The 15,852-nt window shown below is 36.0% G+C and overlaps 1 protein-coding gene across 1 annotated transcript in view; it reads left to right on the forward strand.

Moving 5' to 3' along the window:
* CDH12 (cadherin 12) overlaps positions 1–15,852 on the forward strand; it is a 203,462-nt gene that overhangs the window by 78,985 nt on the left and 108,625 nt on the right. Inside the window, exon 3 of the mRNA XM_071736637.1 lies at positions 3,028–3,322. Coding sequence (XP_071592738.1) covers positions 3,028–3,322 — 295 coding nt within the window. The remainder of the gene's footprint in view (positions 1–3,027; positions 3,323–15,852) is intronic.

Below are 15,852 nucleotides of genomic sequence, written 5' to 3' on the forward strand. Positions count from 1 at the left end.
TCTTGTTATTCATACTTGGTTTTTACCAGTGATTTCCTTTGCCATGTGTCTTATTGTTTGTACACATTAGCAACAATTATGGGATAATGTATCTTAATCTACCATCACAAATAAATATTAATGATTTCCTGCATTAATGGAGTTTGCTACAAGAAATAATTTTACACTTAGGAGGGCAGATTTCGCTCAAAGATCTGACACTAAACTGTGCTACTTAAGTAGTGAAAATAGCAATGCAGATTTGAGCAAATGTAGAAATTAATCGCTTCTATTTCCAAACCTTTGTGTCATTTTTAATAAACAAGATTTACAGACAAATATAGCAGTAAGAAGAAAAACCTTGTGAAAACAATAATTTGTACTACCCTGTTGCAGTAAATTAAAGTAGTTCTGAAATGCAGACACATTTGAGGGGAGATAGGTACAAATTGAGTACTTGTTCTCTTGCATCGCTGTTTTGCTCAAATAGAGAAGCAAGAATTAGAAAATAAGTACAAGCAAAAAGAACCAATGGCATACAAAAGCAAAACTACTGTGGAACACTGTGTCAGAAAAGCTAGTCTCTCAAAAATCTTCTATATGTTTTTCAACACCTAAAAACAATGTCTTTTCTTCCAGTGCAATACAGCTTTTAACACCTAAGACATAGCCACACTAGCAAGCACTTATTCTTTAACCTAAACTGTTTTCTGAAAATTTTCAGACATTGAAAGTCAGGATTATTTTCTAGCATTTTGCAAGTCCAGCTTATGCTAGTTCCTCCCTCTCTGTTCTTGCATCCAAATCTCACTTTTGTATGCTTTTTATTATTGAAGAATTTGGTTAATTTTAAATTAAATCATTCAGCTCCTCTCCTACAGTAATGAGACACTTCAGGATGCTGAATTGTCCTAGCAATTGCATAACTCAAGGTGTTTTACCAATAAGCATCCATTTGCCCATTGTTCAACAATGACATCTAGGAGGCCTATATTGAAATCAGATCAGCATGGTTTGATGAACATATACAATGTGAGAGATCCCTGCTAATGCAAAGCAATACAACTCTACTTAAATCAATTGAATGGTTCCTATGTTATAGTAGCTGAGTGATATTTGTGGAGAACAGTAAACACATCTATAACTGTAGAATTGCTAATGCTGCTGGTTATAAAGCTTTTATGCTCCAATACTTTTGAAAAAAGCTATGCATGTGCTTGTCTTTCTATTTCACTCTTCCTCTCTCTTAGGATCCATTGGTTTGCTTTTGTATTGTTATATTTTTTTAACTTTTTCCCTAGCTGGGGAAGCAATTATAATTATTTCTCTCTGGTATAATCCTAGCACTCAAATAATGCACTTGATGCAGCCTGATTTTCTACTATTTGAACATAAACCTTTCAGTTGTCAATCAGAAAGACACTCAACCATCTCATCTTTAGTGCCAAATCAGATGACAGGAGACAATATTCTTGGCATGCTTCCCTGTTTACACACCCCTGCTTTAAAACCACATTCTTTTGTTCTGTAATATTCTTACTTTCAGAAGTATGGAATAAGACAGATTTTGCAATAAAGCCTAGGTATTTTATCTGATACAGAGACATGAGTAAGAAAAAGGTGCAGTTCCCTCTGTAAAGTTCTTACATTTGTTCTTTGAGCTGTCTTACTGTAATTTTGATTATATATATGTTTTTTTCCACTTCATTTGTGTCTGTAAGTCTCTATCTAATAATGGAAGGAAAATACTAAGTTTTAACTGAGCAAGGTATAATGGAACAGCAGGAAACTTGTAAGCCACGTAAATGAAGTCGATGAGGAAGAACTAGACATTCATTATCTCAGGCTGTATTGTCTTTTCATTTTGCAAGGTAAGAAATATTTAACACCCCAGGAGGAAAAAAATTAACTTCTTTTTATTCTTTCCACAATGAAACAGTGCTCAAGAAGCAAAATGTCTTACTTTGGACTGGAAAGATAATTTTAAATCACATGCAGGGGGCAGCTAGATGAAAGATCAAAATCTAGTATGTTCACTGAGCAGGAATGATGAGTGAAAAAGAAAGAAAGAAAAAAAAAAAAGATTATGTCCATGTTCGCTTTGTCTCACAAACCATGACCTCTTCCTCAGTCACAAGGACCTATTTTCAATTTCAATGCAATAGCTATAAATGTTAATAATTGCCTTTACCTCCTTCTCTGTGGCTAAGCTTCTTGCCCCATTACCAAAACCATTTAGTTTCTCAGTAATCCATTTTCTACATAATCTTCTTTCATGTCTCATGTTTCCTCTATTGTGTTTCACCTTGGGCAGTACATCATGTAAATAAAGCCTACATCCATAAATTGCTTTACTATACTGCTTAAGGGAATTTACTCTTGAAAACTCCATTCCAACCTGTGTCCATTATAGTGGATCTATCCAGTCCTCATTAGATAGGACAAGCGGGTAAATATTTTAAAAGCTATTTCAGAATCAGTGATGTAACCTTGAGTATCTATTATAAACTTTTAGATGTATTTAATGGGTGTGTAAAATAGATGAAGGCATCTGAGAAAGAAGCTCATCATACTTTATTTTGATTTCAAAATGTCTTGATTCTGAACTTGTGTTTATGGCCACACTGCAGTAGTATAGACAGCGATCAAATGGACAGAAACGTCTAAGAGCTTGTATTATCTCATGCCATGTCATGTTTGATGTGGTTATTGGTGTTTTCCAATTCTTGGTCTCAAATTTCAGTTTTTAACAAATCTGAACACCTGCTTCATTTCAGCTTTAGTAGTGAACAATATTAATGGGAGAAAGGAGATAGAATTTTTGAATGTTTGCAGTGCTGAGTAATGGATGGGGTAAAGAAATTAGATAATATGCTACCTGCATTTTTTCCATGTGCTTAGATGCAGTTAAAAACTCATAAGACTGGTTCCTCTATTATCTTTTATTAAAGAAGAGAAAAAAATATTATAACTGCCTTACAGCCTAGAAAAAGCTGATAATATTACTTTCCTCTTTTTTTTTTTTTTTTTCCAATTTTTTTTTTCCAGCTTCATTCTGATTTGGACAAGGGAGTGGGAACTGTTAAGTATACCCTTTCAGGAGATGGTGCTGGCACGGTTTTTACCATTGATGAGACCACTGGAGACATTCATGCCATAAGAAGCCTTGATCGAGAAGAAAAACCTTTCTACACACTCCGGGCTCAGGCTGTGGATGTTGATACCAAGAAACCACTAGAGCCTGAATCAGAGTTCATCATCAAAGTACAGGACATTAATGATAATGAGCCAAAGTTCCTGGATGGGCCTTATGTTGCCAGTGTCCCAGAAATGTCTCCAGTAGGTGAGTAAGAAGTTTCTAACACTTGATAATTGCTAATTAATTGCTGATTAATTGCTAATTAATTGCTCATTGCATATTATTTAATTGTCTCAATGTGTAGTTCCTGATGAGGAAGGAAGGAGAAATGAAATGAAATGAATGAAAATATAACTTCTAGAACTTATTAGATCTCTCTGTGTGTGCTTAGAAAAATATACAGAATATACAGATTACTGTTTTGTTTTAGGTTTTTGTTTTGTTTTGTTTAGCTTATTTAGAAACTCGTTCTTCAAAATTACTACTTCTGAGTCAAAGTCTCTGATGACAGGAACAGCAAAAAACAAAACACTCAAGGCAGGTCTGCTGAAGTCCAGTAGCTCTGTGTACCTCCAAACCTCTTATTTCACATAATTAAGTGTGTTCCCTTCTCTTCCTAGTTAAGGCTGTTTACTGTACAGAATTAGATGGTAAAACAGCATCTTGATGTTGACTGCCCCTATCGTTGTGATTGTTACAATTCCTGCAGCACTTCCATGATCCCCTAATTATGAATTAAGCGACAATTCTTTATTCAAGTCTTGCTACACTGAGTGTTGAAAGTAACAACTGCCCTCATGTGGGTTTCTCTACAATGCAAGAGTAATAATCAAAGATAATTTTAAAGATGACTAGCAAGACTGGTCTCAAAAGCCTAATGTCCAAGAAAATACTAAGTGCTCCAGTGTATTTCAAAAAAAAAAAAAAAAAAGTCTGACTGGAAATATGGAAAGTTTTCAAAAAAAAGGGGTATTGTAGTAAGGATACTGAAGCATTGGAAAAGGTTTTTGTCGGAAGAATTTGGAGCAGGAGAACAGACTAAATGGGCCCTCTGCCCGATGGCTGATTCTGCAGTGGTCTGGAGCAGTGTGTCTGCAATACAAGTACACTGCTTGTGTCTTGCTGCCAGGTGGCACTTCTGGGCTTCCCTGTGGGCAGCAGAAATTAATTTATTCTGGGCTGGGAAGACTTTAGCTTCCCAGTGCTAGTTTCAGTTTATTGCCATTTTATTTCTTAAACTGCTTTCTCCCAAGCCAGTACTAGTCATTTAGTACTCCCTGTACTTGCTAACAGTTTTGGAAGTTTTCTGACTGAAATGTGTAGAGATCCTCTTGCCCCTTCAGCTGTGCAGTTCAGAGGGTGATGTTCTGAAACACAATGCAGGAGGCAACTAGCTATCTTTATTCCGTATCTTTATCTTTATTCCACAAAGCATGCTTTATGGAATTAATGAACTACTATTTGAAATTTTATGATAAAAATGGTAGAACAGGGTAAAAAATATTATACATGGATATGCATGTATAAGATCATACTGATCTTATACATGTGTAGAGATGAGTCTGCTATAGTCATCCATAGAGCTGCATCTATAGATTCACTATATAGGTACACTGCAGTTGTTGTCCCTATAGAGATGCTTAGCAATACAACTTACAGTTATATTATTTAAAGATGGGAAACATTTGGTATATTCTCAAGTCTGGATTTGTGGCAAGTTCAGAATAAAATCTTCTCATAAGTAGATTAATGTTAGTTGTTAAATTGTTTTCAGGACTTGATCAGAAAGAAATGAGAAAAATAATGAATAATGGTATTTACACAGGGGAATGCAATGCAAACATTCATTCTTTCACTTGCTTGCTTTCCTTTTATCTTCCTTTTTTATTTTCATAAATATGTGTGTGGAGTAGCAGCGGAAATGCTTGCGTGCCATGCATTGTGGCTGTTACGTTGAACAGGAGTTGCATGACTAAATGAGAATCAGCTGGGTACACAGATTCATGTACACAGCATATACGGATTCACGTATCATTAAAAATATCAAAAATTGCCTTTTGTCCTCTTTGATGTACCACAAGGTTGTGCCTTCTCCGATGTCTCTCCATTCTCTTGCTATGTTTTATCCATGGTTTTTCGGGGTAGACTTTTGCACACATAGATTTCTCAGCGGATCTAAAACTACTGCTCACTATCATCAGTGGCATTTAGCTGCACCGATACAGATGTGTAGACCTACCACTGCCTAAGGCTAAAGTTGAAAATCACTTTGATTTTTTAGCCTGTGCAGCATAAGGATGTCTTGGCTTAGGTAAAAACCCTGATAAACTCTGCCTCTTATCTCTTTTTTTTTACACTTGAAGTTTCTAGCTGATAATTTTCAATTCTCAAATGTTCTAAACTTCACCTACTGTATTTTTGCAACAGTATTTATTATGAACTGCATGCATGCTGTTTCCATTGTGGGCAATGGACTGCAGCATGACTTTCCCCCCCTTACTAGTTGTTCCTGTGACAAGTGACTTTCCATCTTTCACTGTTGCATGACACTCCTATGGAAAGTTTAGCAGAATTTGGATGCCACAGTTCATGTTGAAAGGGCACTTGAGGGCTACAGGGCTAGCTAATAAAATCCCCAAGATCTAACACCCAGTGTAAACACAGAGCATATATTTCATTTGGACAGTGAAATAAAGTGAATTGTATATAGTGCTCCTGAGATACTATAGTCTGCAGCCATAAGAGAGGATTGTGTGAGTCTGGGAAGTCTGTGGAAAAAGTTTCCTTCCCTCACACATGCTAAAAATTTTCACGGCTGTACTGTTCTCAGTTTTGCAACATTTTTGGCTATTATACTAATTGCTGTCACTGAAGCTTTGGTGGCTAAAAAAAAAAAAATCTCGCCACAGCACTGGTCTCCTGATTCAGAGTTCCTCACCCACAATTATAATAAAATTGTGTGTCAATGAAAAAGTTGGACCTTGGGGATTTTTTTTTCTAGAAAAGGTACAAAAGGATGGAAATCTGTAGGATCCTCAACATCTGGTTTCCTGGATATAGATATGATTTAGGCATATCTGTCATACCCAAGTTTTTCATTACAGATTTCCTAAGAAAATTGTTGTGTTATTTTCTATGCATGTTTTAGGTGGAGATTTAATTTCTCCCTTCAAATGCACTTTGAGGGTTTGTTAAAATTCCTTCTACATTTTCTGTGCACTGGGAATTTTTTATTTTCCCTTTTATCAATGCAACTTGTTAAAAGATTACGGTAATGTATAACTTTTAACTTTTTCTGAAGAAGAGAGAATTTTAGGATTGCCATTTAGTGGTGCATTGTTTACCAGGAGCCAAATTACTTCATATGCCTTTTCCTAAAAAGTACAATGTTAGCAAGGGGTTTACTGTATCCTCCCATTCTAAAACTTCATATAAACTAGGAAGCCTACCTGTTCTAGGCTAGAAGCTTGCATGGCCAGCAGCCTTGCTTCTTCCATACACACAGTGTAATCTGCTCATGTGTGATGGAGAGGTCAATCACAGATATAAAAAAAAATATACTATCAAGAAAAGCCCTATGGTTACTCACTTGTATGACTAACTTGTATCCATACTGTACCCATTTTTGAGTTCCATTATTTCTGATACTTTCTAAGTGTGCATACTTTCTATATTGTTGTGGGAGAATATTGGTAACTCCAAAGTTGACACTGTGTTGCTCACAGAGTACATGGGATGCAGAATACTTTGTGGTGAAGAATTTATGTTGGAAAGGACAATGATATGAAATTCTCTGCAGAACAAGTCAGTAGATAGAGTCAGATTACACTGCAGAACTAATATCTTAAGAACATATATTGCTATGCTGTTATGCCTAGAAGAAATTTATGAAAGCTTAAGGACTGGACTCCTAGTATTTTGTTCTTCTGCTATTAAGTTGATTTTATCAATATCTTTATTTGAAAATGTTGTCTTAATTTCATGTGAGTTCCAAAATGTAGAACAAATTAGAAATGGAAATTTATGTAGGAAGAATGAAAGGGGGGCTGTAATTTCCCCATTTTTAAGATAGCATTGGTAAAAAACACTGTCCTTAAGTACAATTTAATCAACTGTGCTGTCATTTCTGGCAGCTGTGCCAGATTCTGTTGCAATATAGCTCATGTAAGCATGAAAGTATATCATGAGCTTAAACCAAGGTTATCTCCTTACTAAAACTATCAGACCAGATGACTGAGAGTAGGGGCATACCAGTGTTAAACACACACTGAACAAAAGATCTTATTACACATGTTGCATGTTTATACATAAAAATGTACACAGGAATTCACTGGCATTTTTTAATGCATTTCTTTCATGCATGTATATCACGTGATAATTTTCCATCTTCTACTGTCACAATCTACTGAGTGTTTTCTATGCTATTTCCATTATTCCTCTATGCATATACATGGACCAGCTTTGGCTGCACTAGACCTATCAATTCCATAACATAGATTCCATATGGTTTTTTCCTGGGCAATTTCATTTCATCCCTTTCCACTAGACTAACTCTTTATTGCTTTGAGGGTCTCTACAAACTTTGTATCACTGTGGCAATTATACTGCCTTCTTGGTTATTAGTTAATAACTAATGGAGTATGTTCACGTTAAATAGCTGTATTACTGTTTAAGCTTAAATATTCTATTTGAAACTGCCCTGACTGCAACACTATGTTTTAACACTAACATGGTAAAGGGTACTAGAGTCTATATCAGGCTATTTTTATTGTATATCCTCTGTGGTGCAAGGAAGCTACTTAAGACTGTTGTATATTTGCTTCTCATGGTACAGACAGTCTACTGTCAGTTTTGTTTCTGAAGTGGCTACTTAATTGGATTATATTTAAGCCCTGGTTTATACTTAAACATTGACAGAGGCTTTTATATATATACACACACATTCACAAATAGAGTATATATTTAATGTATCCATCTCTGTAGTTTCATGTGAAGGTATTACAATGTAGAAATCTAGCCTGATGAACTTGTGGGCAGGGATTCTGGTTAGGGGTAACTCACTATTGTGTGTCTGAGTTTAGTCTGAATCTTATAGCAAGCAGAGTTTAGGAAAGGAAGGACTATAAAGGATTGGCGAAAACACTGAGTGATACTTCCCTTGATAGAGACTCCTAGCTTTTGGTAATATATTTTTAAAGAATTCCAAAAGCATAGCCAAAATTTTGCAGAACATATTACTTTGGGAACCTGTAAAAGCCGGTGTTATTTTTGAATGGTATTACGAACACTTATGGAGAGTTAATTGGCAATATAATCTGTCAGCCCTTGGTTTCAGCCACTCTGTCTTTACCCTGGTTTCCATGCTTTTTTCTGGTGTTACTGAGTCCTTGGATGCAATGAAGGTAATTGGGTATCATATTCAAGACAAAAATATCTTGAATATTTTTGCTTATTCTCGTGTCTAATCTCCATTATCTAATAAATCAATAATTTCCCCCTTTTTTGTCTACTGTTTATCATTGAGATGAAAACTTTGGAGGATTTTATACAGTGATATCAAGTTTTAATAGGTCACCAAGCTACAAAAAACACCTCTGTGCAGTACCGATAAGGTATTTTTCTCCCACGCCTCTGACTTTGTATTTCCCAGTGTGATATCCCCTATTCTCAGTTACATGTTATGTTAGGATTCCACTGTGGCACCTTGCAGTCAAGCTTTCATTTTGTCAAGCTGTCAACTGTTTATATATTCATTTTTACTGACGGTTCAGATCCAAGTGAAATGGCAATCCACCTGTCAGATAAAGACTTGCAATGTATTCCTACCATTTTATTTCTGAGGGTTTTTCTATTTTTGGACATTATCTTAGAAAGGGATATTCTCTCTTAAGCTGTTGGGGTTTTTAAATTATTATAATTTTTAAGCACCTTTGCTTAGAAAATTTGCTGGAAGCTTTTTAGAAATTTAGATACTGTTTATCTATGCATGTAATCTATAGTTATATACTTATTGATTCATCAAATAGTTTTACAGATTCTGTGAAAAGTGGCTTCCCTTCACAAAACTGTAATGAGTTCTCCCTCACAAGGCTATATTCACATGTCTTCTGATTTGGTATTTTATTACAGAGTAGACAGACTCTTCCAGCTCCTGGGTCAGACCTAGAGCCCGAGGTCATACAGACCACTTTTCAGAAAAATTAATGTCCCATCACTTCTTTTCCCTTCTCTATTCAGGGGCTATGTCAGATGGCATTTTACCCATCACAGTTGACATTTCAGTGGCTTTGTTAATTATAGATTTTGGCTTTTTCTTTTTTTTTTTTTTTTTTTTTTTTCAATTGCAAAAAGAAACAGATACTGAACTTATCAACTAAGTTTTATAACCATTGTAGAGAAAGGTGAGTTTTAGGAAAAGGAAAGGGAGGTTGTAGTTGTATAGCCTTTTTATTCCTATTTATAAGGAGCGCTGCACAAAAACATGAAATAAAAAAATAGAAATAAGAAACAAACAAAAAAAATCAACACAAACAAACAAAAAAGCAGGCAAACAAACAAACAAAAAGAAAAGCAAAAAAACCCCAAGATTCAGATATGGAGAGAAAATGACAAGTAGGCAGTAAATGCTTTTGAAACAAAAGTGTTTCCTGACATCATGGTAGATCACTAGGCAACCTAGACAGCTTCAACTGAAAAACCTTGGAGACAAAGCCCTTGTATATCAAGTAGGAGGAAGAAAACAATGCAGAGAATCAAAGCTTGCTTGATTAAAGCATTGTGGCTGTTGTTATACTCACTATGGGTTTCATTTCACACACCTTGGCTTTTGGAAATTGTCAGCAAAACAGGGAGAGTGGGCAAACACAGTTAGTTGGGTGAATCTGTGTGAAATGAAAGCTGTGACAGACAGGACCCTACAAACATGCACACAGCAAAAAGTCTGAGAAGCTTTTGCTGAAAAAATGGTGAGACTCTGTGTAAGTGCTTTCTGCTATCTGGTTTCACAGTCTCAAAATGTCAGCATCAGTATTAAATTCAGGCAAAGCATTTGAGTCTTACTTCATGTATATCCAGGTCTATTTTATTGCATTTAATTGAAAGCTGACTAAGATAAAAACTCATGTCATGGCAGATAAAGCCATTATTTTCCTATCCACTTGCTGATTTTACTACAGCTCAATAAAACCAACATTTTATATTTCATCATATCCCAGTCTTTTGCTGCAAACCCCTCTGTTAAGATATTTGGGTTTTGCTCTAAACGTTTATGTTGGTCATTTTCATGGTTCTGCTATTAATTCTTTTAGTAGATAAGGAGAAGCTTTGTAATTATTACAGCTGTCTTGTGGTTTGAATAATCATCTTCAGATTCAAGATATATCTCATCAGAGCTGTTGGGGTTATGTGTTACGTTTTTGTTAATGATACTATTGCTGAGGCAAATATATCGGCATGTTTTAGTGCATCATTGAGAGTGTAGGAATTGTTTATATACAGGCACATAGCATATCTAAACATCAAACATTTTGTATTGATTGTTGCTTTAGTAGCCACTGATCATCTGTAAATGTTAAAAATTAACAAGAAGTTGCTTTTTCTTACCACAAAATTAGCATTAAATATCTTTTCAGCAAGAGCTGTTCTTTTGACCACCAAGTGGTTTTAAACATTAAACGTATTTTATATGTATTATTTTTCTCAGCCACTGAGTGACTGTAAACATTAAATATATTTTATTAAAGCTGCTTTTCAAGCTACTGCCTGCATGACTATGAACATCAATTTTCTTTAAAGTTGCTTTTGAACCAGTGAGATATTTTTTGCTTATAAGCTCAGTTCTGATTATTATTTTTTCACGGAAGAAACAGAGGCAAAGTTTTATTGGCACAAGGCAGCTCTTCATGTATGATAAGTAACCATGTCTTAGCCATCTTCTCATAAAGTGCATTACTGCAGGTAATGAGAACAGGCCAAAATTAAAATGGATTCTTATGGATATTTTGTATGGACAGTGTGTGCATATCTAGTATTTTTCTCCCCTATTTTTGTGTACAACTGTGCAGTAAACAAAATAATAAAAGCAGACATGAGTGGTATTTTGTACTAAGATGGCTGGCCTAAGAAATCAGTCACTGGCGGATTTTGTGAATCAATCAAGTCATCTTCAGCCCTAGAGGGGGGCAAAACAGAAGGCAAAATAGTCTCAAGATTGCTAAGCAAATGGGAGTCACTAAACCAAATATGATTAAGGGCTTTAATTCTGTGTGCAGAAATAACTCCATGTGGCAAATTAGATGTAATCCTAGGAAGGCCTGAAGTGATAAGAAAAGTGTTCATGAGAATCTGTATTGACAAGAACTGACATAAAAAAACCCCACCATCCTTCTTGTGTTGGCCCCCCAAATATTCTGTAAAGGATATTCTGTAAAGGAAAAAGTTGTTCTTTGAGTAGAGAATCCCATAAGGCTTACAAACTACAGCAAAGACACTGCAGATAAAAATACCTTAGGAAACAAAATCTACATAAAAGAGAGGTCTAAAAATATCTGCAGAATGAGGAAAAACAAATAATAGAGTGTCTTTAAATGGCATGTCATCTAATTAGTAAGTGTCTATCTGTCGACTTTGGATTTAATGACTCCTTGTGGCTTAACATTTCTCCTTATTTGTAGTGAGGAACAAAATAGATGGGCATTCTAGTTCAATGTCTACCACACAGACGATAAGTTTTTCTGACTATGGAACAACTGAAAATCTTGTGGGAACAGGAGCTTGACATCCCTCCAGCCTTTGTTAAACAGGGGTCCCAACAGAACTGAACCATTCCACAAGAGCCATTTTTGCTATGTTTCTGTAGACCTGAAAGATATATATATATATATTCTGTTGAAACTTTTTATGAATAACCAGATGGCTGCTTGGTGAGTCATCCCTCAGGTTAGCTGGTGACTGGCAAATTAGACAGGTGGTTCCCAAATTAGTAGAGAAGCATTCTTTATGTCAACCTGACAAGTCACAGGCTCTGGCTGGCTGGGAACCTGTAGGCCAGAACAGTCCTCTGGAGCTGAAAACCTGGCAGACTTTTCTCTTTCCTGATTTGTCTACCACACAGTTGATGATGTTGTCATGCTTTCCAGGTAAACTAGTCAGCCTGCAAGCTAAAGGTCATAACTACATAGGAAGAAGACCAATGAAAATGAGTTGAACTCTCCTCTTTGCTAAAACCCCAGCAATGCCAATATTGTTTTCTGGAGTGCACAGTTTTTTATTTTTTTTTTCCTGGAGTGAAACAGTATGAAGAAAAAAGCCAGAAGTATCTGAAATATTGTTACAAACCAGCATTCTACTGTCCAGGCATCCTTACTTGTCAGTAATGTCTAAGAACACTTTGTTCAGAAGCCAGCAGCAAAACTGAGATTATTGAAGGTTAGAGAGGAGAAGACAGGAAAAAAGAGATGGGTACTGATTTCAGGCAGGTGTGAAAGTAAAGAATGATAGCAGAGGAAGAGGAAAAGCTTTACTAATGGTGCAGATTTCATTTCAAGAACAACTGGAGACAAATACAACACTTCTAATACTGCTTTGGACTTGATTCAGACTAGCACTCCTGCAGAAAATGTTGTAATTTCTGTTAACAGACATCAGGACCATCATTTATTTTCATAAGATGTTTAAAGGATGTTAATTCATAAATAAATGACACTCAAGGTGTGGGTGAGACTACAGACAAGTCTTGAGAGAGCAGGGAAACAACATGAAGCAGGCAAGCATCCTCCAGCAAGAAAAGGATTGCCTGATGTACCAATCTTTACCAGTCATTTGATGAATCTTGCAAATGTTCTCAGAGGTGTAATATCCACTAAACATTTTCATTTTGGTACACAGTTATGGGCAACTGCTGATTTTCAGTGGAAATAACTCTTTGACTGCTAGTCATCCCACTGAGGCTGGCATGATGTTTTAGGGATAGAGATTCTAACTGGTAAAGGATAATATGAATTACAACAGCCAATCCAGTAATAATTAAGTCAAATTATCTACAGCTGGAGAGTATCTCCTGAGTCAAATCCTTCATATTCCATCTGCATTTATTGCTGTTAGCACATCAAGAATCATTTTTACATTTATTTCTGATCTAAAGAAACATCCTATTTTTGAAAGATAAGATAATTACATAGGTAAGTATCTTACGTTGTAGGAATGCCACCTTAGAATCCTATATGTCTTCCTATCTCCATAAATGTACAGAAGTAGATGCTAGGAGAAAGTTATACATACATTTAGATAGATTATCGTGTTACAGTCGATTTGGGGAGAGCTTTTATCTAAGCACAACTTAATTTTTTTTCCAAACTGTTAAAACGGGGTTGCTGTTAAAGTTCCCAAACATGTCAACTACTCCTCTAATCCATATTTTGCTAGGTTTAATGACTGTACATTCTCTAAGTAGATCATGTCATTTTCCAAAGCACTTCCTTTGACTATTTTTAAGATTTTTTGCTTTCAGTCTGGAAAAGATGAATGGGAACAGATAATTTAGCTTTGATGTAGTCCTAGCTACTGTATACATGTCTATCATCTCTGTCTGTTTTTCTCATTTCTAAGTAAAATAGATGAAATCTTTAAAGTTCTATGTCGAAAACTTTTCAATCACTTTCACTGCTTGCCTCTAAGCCCCCTTTATTTCTGCCATCCTTTTAGTGATAGGGTGACAGTAATCAATATTTTCAACACTCTTGAGAGAATTCAGATGAGAAAGATGCCTGGAGGGCAGGTTCAGGTGCTCAAGCCTGCAATTTATGGTCTTGAAAAAGATAATGCAGACACAGATGCTCAAATTATCATCCCCACTTGCTGCTTCCCTGGTTCAGTAACTCTAAATTCATCCACTTTTTCTACTTGCTTTCACTCCATATTTCCTCATGCCTGAGCACAAACCAAAACCTATCAGACAGTATTCAGCAGATGTTTGATAGTCCTGGGATTCTTTCATGGCTCTTGCATGTGATTCTGAATGAACCCTCTGTTCACAGAATTTAACTCCTAGGCCAACGTTAATCACCAAACCTAATCCTGCGAGACATAGCACCTTGATGTTTAAATAACAGATGATCCTGTGTGCCTTCAAAAGGTCATCCAGATGCTAATACAGAAGGGGAAAAAGAAGTCTTCCCTTGAATGAGTACAAAAAAATAGCTTTACTGTGGTATATTAAAGAACTGTGTTTTATAGTGTTATCTGCAGTACTGGTGGGGGAATACGCCGATGAACTGTTAACATTTGTGGAGGAGAGGCAGGCTGAACATATGTAAATTGCTGCTTTTATTTTCCACAACTCAAATTCAGACACTGGTGTACTAGGAATTGCTCCAAGATAAGAGAGTTCCTACGTGAGCTTTTCTTTGTAACATTAAAAAAAATAAATAAATTCTAGACTTTCCTTCTAAAGAAAATTTTTCATAAATGATCCGAAAGGTGCCATGATGTCAGACTGAGTGCCTGAATCAAAAGATGCCAGGGAGGCATCAGATCCCTAAATTCCGAAACCCATATGAAGCTGATAATTGAACTGGTAAGTAGTGGAGAAGGAATTCTGTCTTTGGGACAATAAAGAAGGAATAATAGAACTCTTAACTGATGATTTAAAGGAAAAACGCAGGATAAAAACTGCACCAGTGCATCCTACTGATCTGCTGTAGAGTTCTAGTTGTGGCAGTTTAGTAATATCTATGATACAGTCTTAATGCTTTGTATTTTAACCACATCAATCATTTTTCTTTGGGCATCAGAAGGGGACAGTAAGAGTGGTGACAGGACAGGTTTTATGGCAGCGTAGAACAAGGGACTTTGGGATATTAACTCACCAGTTGCCTTCCACTAAAGTCTTAATGGTTGATTTCTAGTGCTACTCTTACCAAGACTCCCTACATTAAAGTTTACATGGGCCTCCCTGCCCACATTGCAAATGTGTTTTATGATTTGAGTGTTGACTTACTCATGGGCACAGCATGTGCCATGCCAGTTCTGCTCTCGTCAACAGCAGATAGAAGTTTTAGACCTGTTAATAAGATCTTGTTACTGAATGGTTTTCATTAGCACATTCTCAGGACAGATTTGCAAAGGTAACTTGGCACTGAGAGTTTTATAGGTATCTTGTGGTTTTGTTTATTAGGTTTTTTTCTTTGTATCACTAAGTGCAGGGTAAGTAAACGGTTTTGAAAACTCTGGTCAGTCTCTAACTCAAATAGCTTTTAATAGCTTGAGCTCTAAGACCAGTTCCTCAAACAATGCTATGCAACGCTAATGTAGAGACACCTAAATTTTGCTAGCATACATTATAAAAATGAACCTAGATGTTCTGGAAATTTGGCCAAGTAGTCTAAGCAATATCTCTGGAGCCTAAACAGATCAGACACAGATCAAATTCAGCACCACTACAGTTGGTGACTTGGAGTACACCATGCAAGGTTAAATGTCCACACAGACTTATATTTTTAATTCCATGTGAAGTATCTTACTACCTGCCTGAGCATGGAAAAAAATGTAAATTTTTATAAAGTTCTTTTGTGAGTGCCTAAAATGTCATCTGAATCTTTCCCCATTCTGCTTGCGCAGAAGTATTTGAACTTTACACTGCTGAGAAGCTAGATGTCAATGAATGCCTAAGCACTGTCAGAAATCATAAAGTAGATATAGATATTTCTGTTTCAGAAAACAGTCAGTGACATTTTCAG

This window comes from Heliangelus exortis, chromosome 2, assembly GCF_036169615.1.
Source record: "Heliangelus exortis chromosome 2, bHelExo1.hap1, whole genome shotgun sequence".
NCBI lineage: Eukaryota > Metazoa > Chordata > Aves > Apodiformes > Trochilidae > Heliangelus > Heliangelus exortis.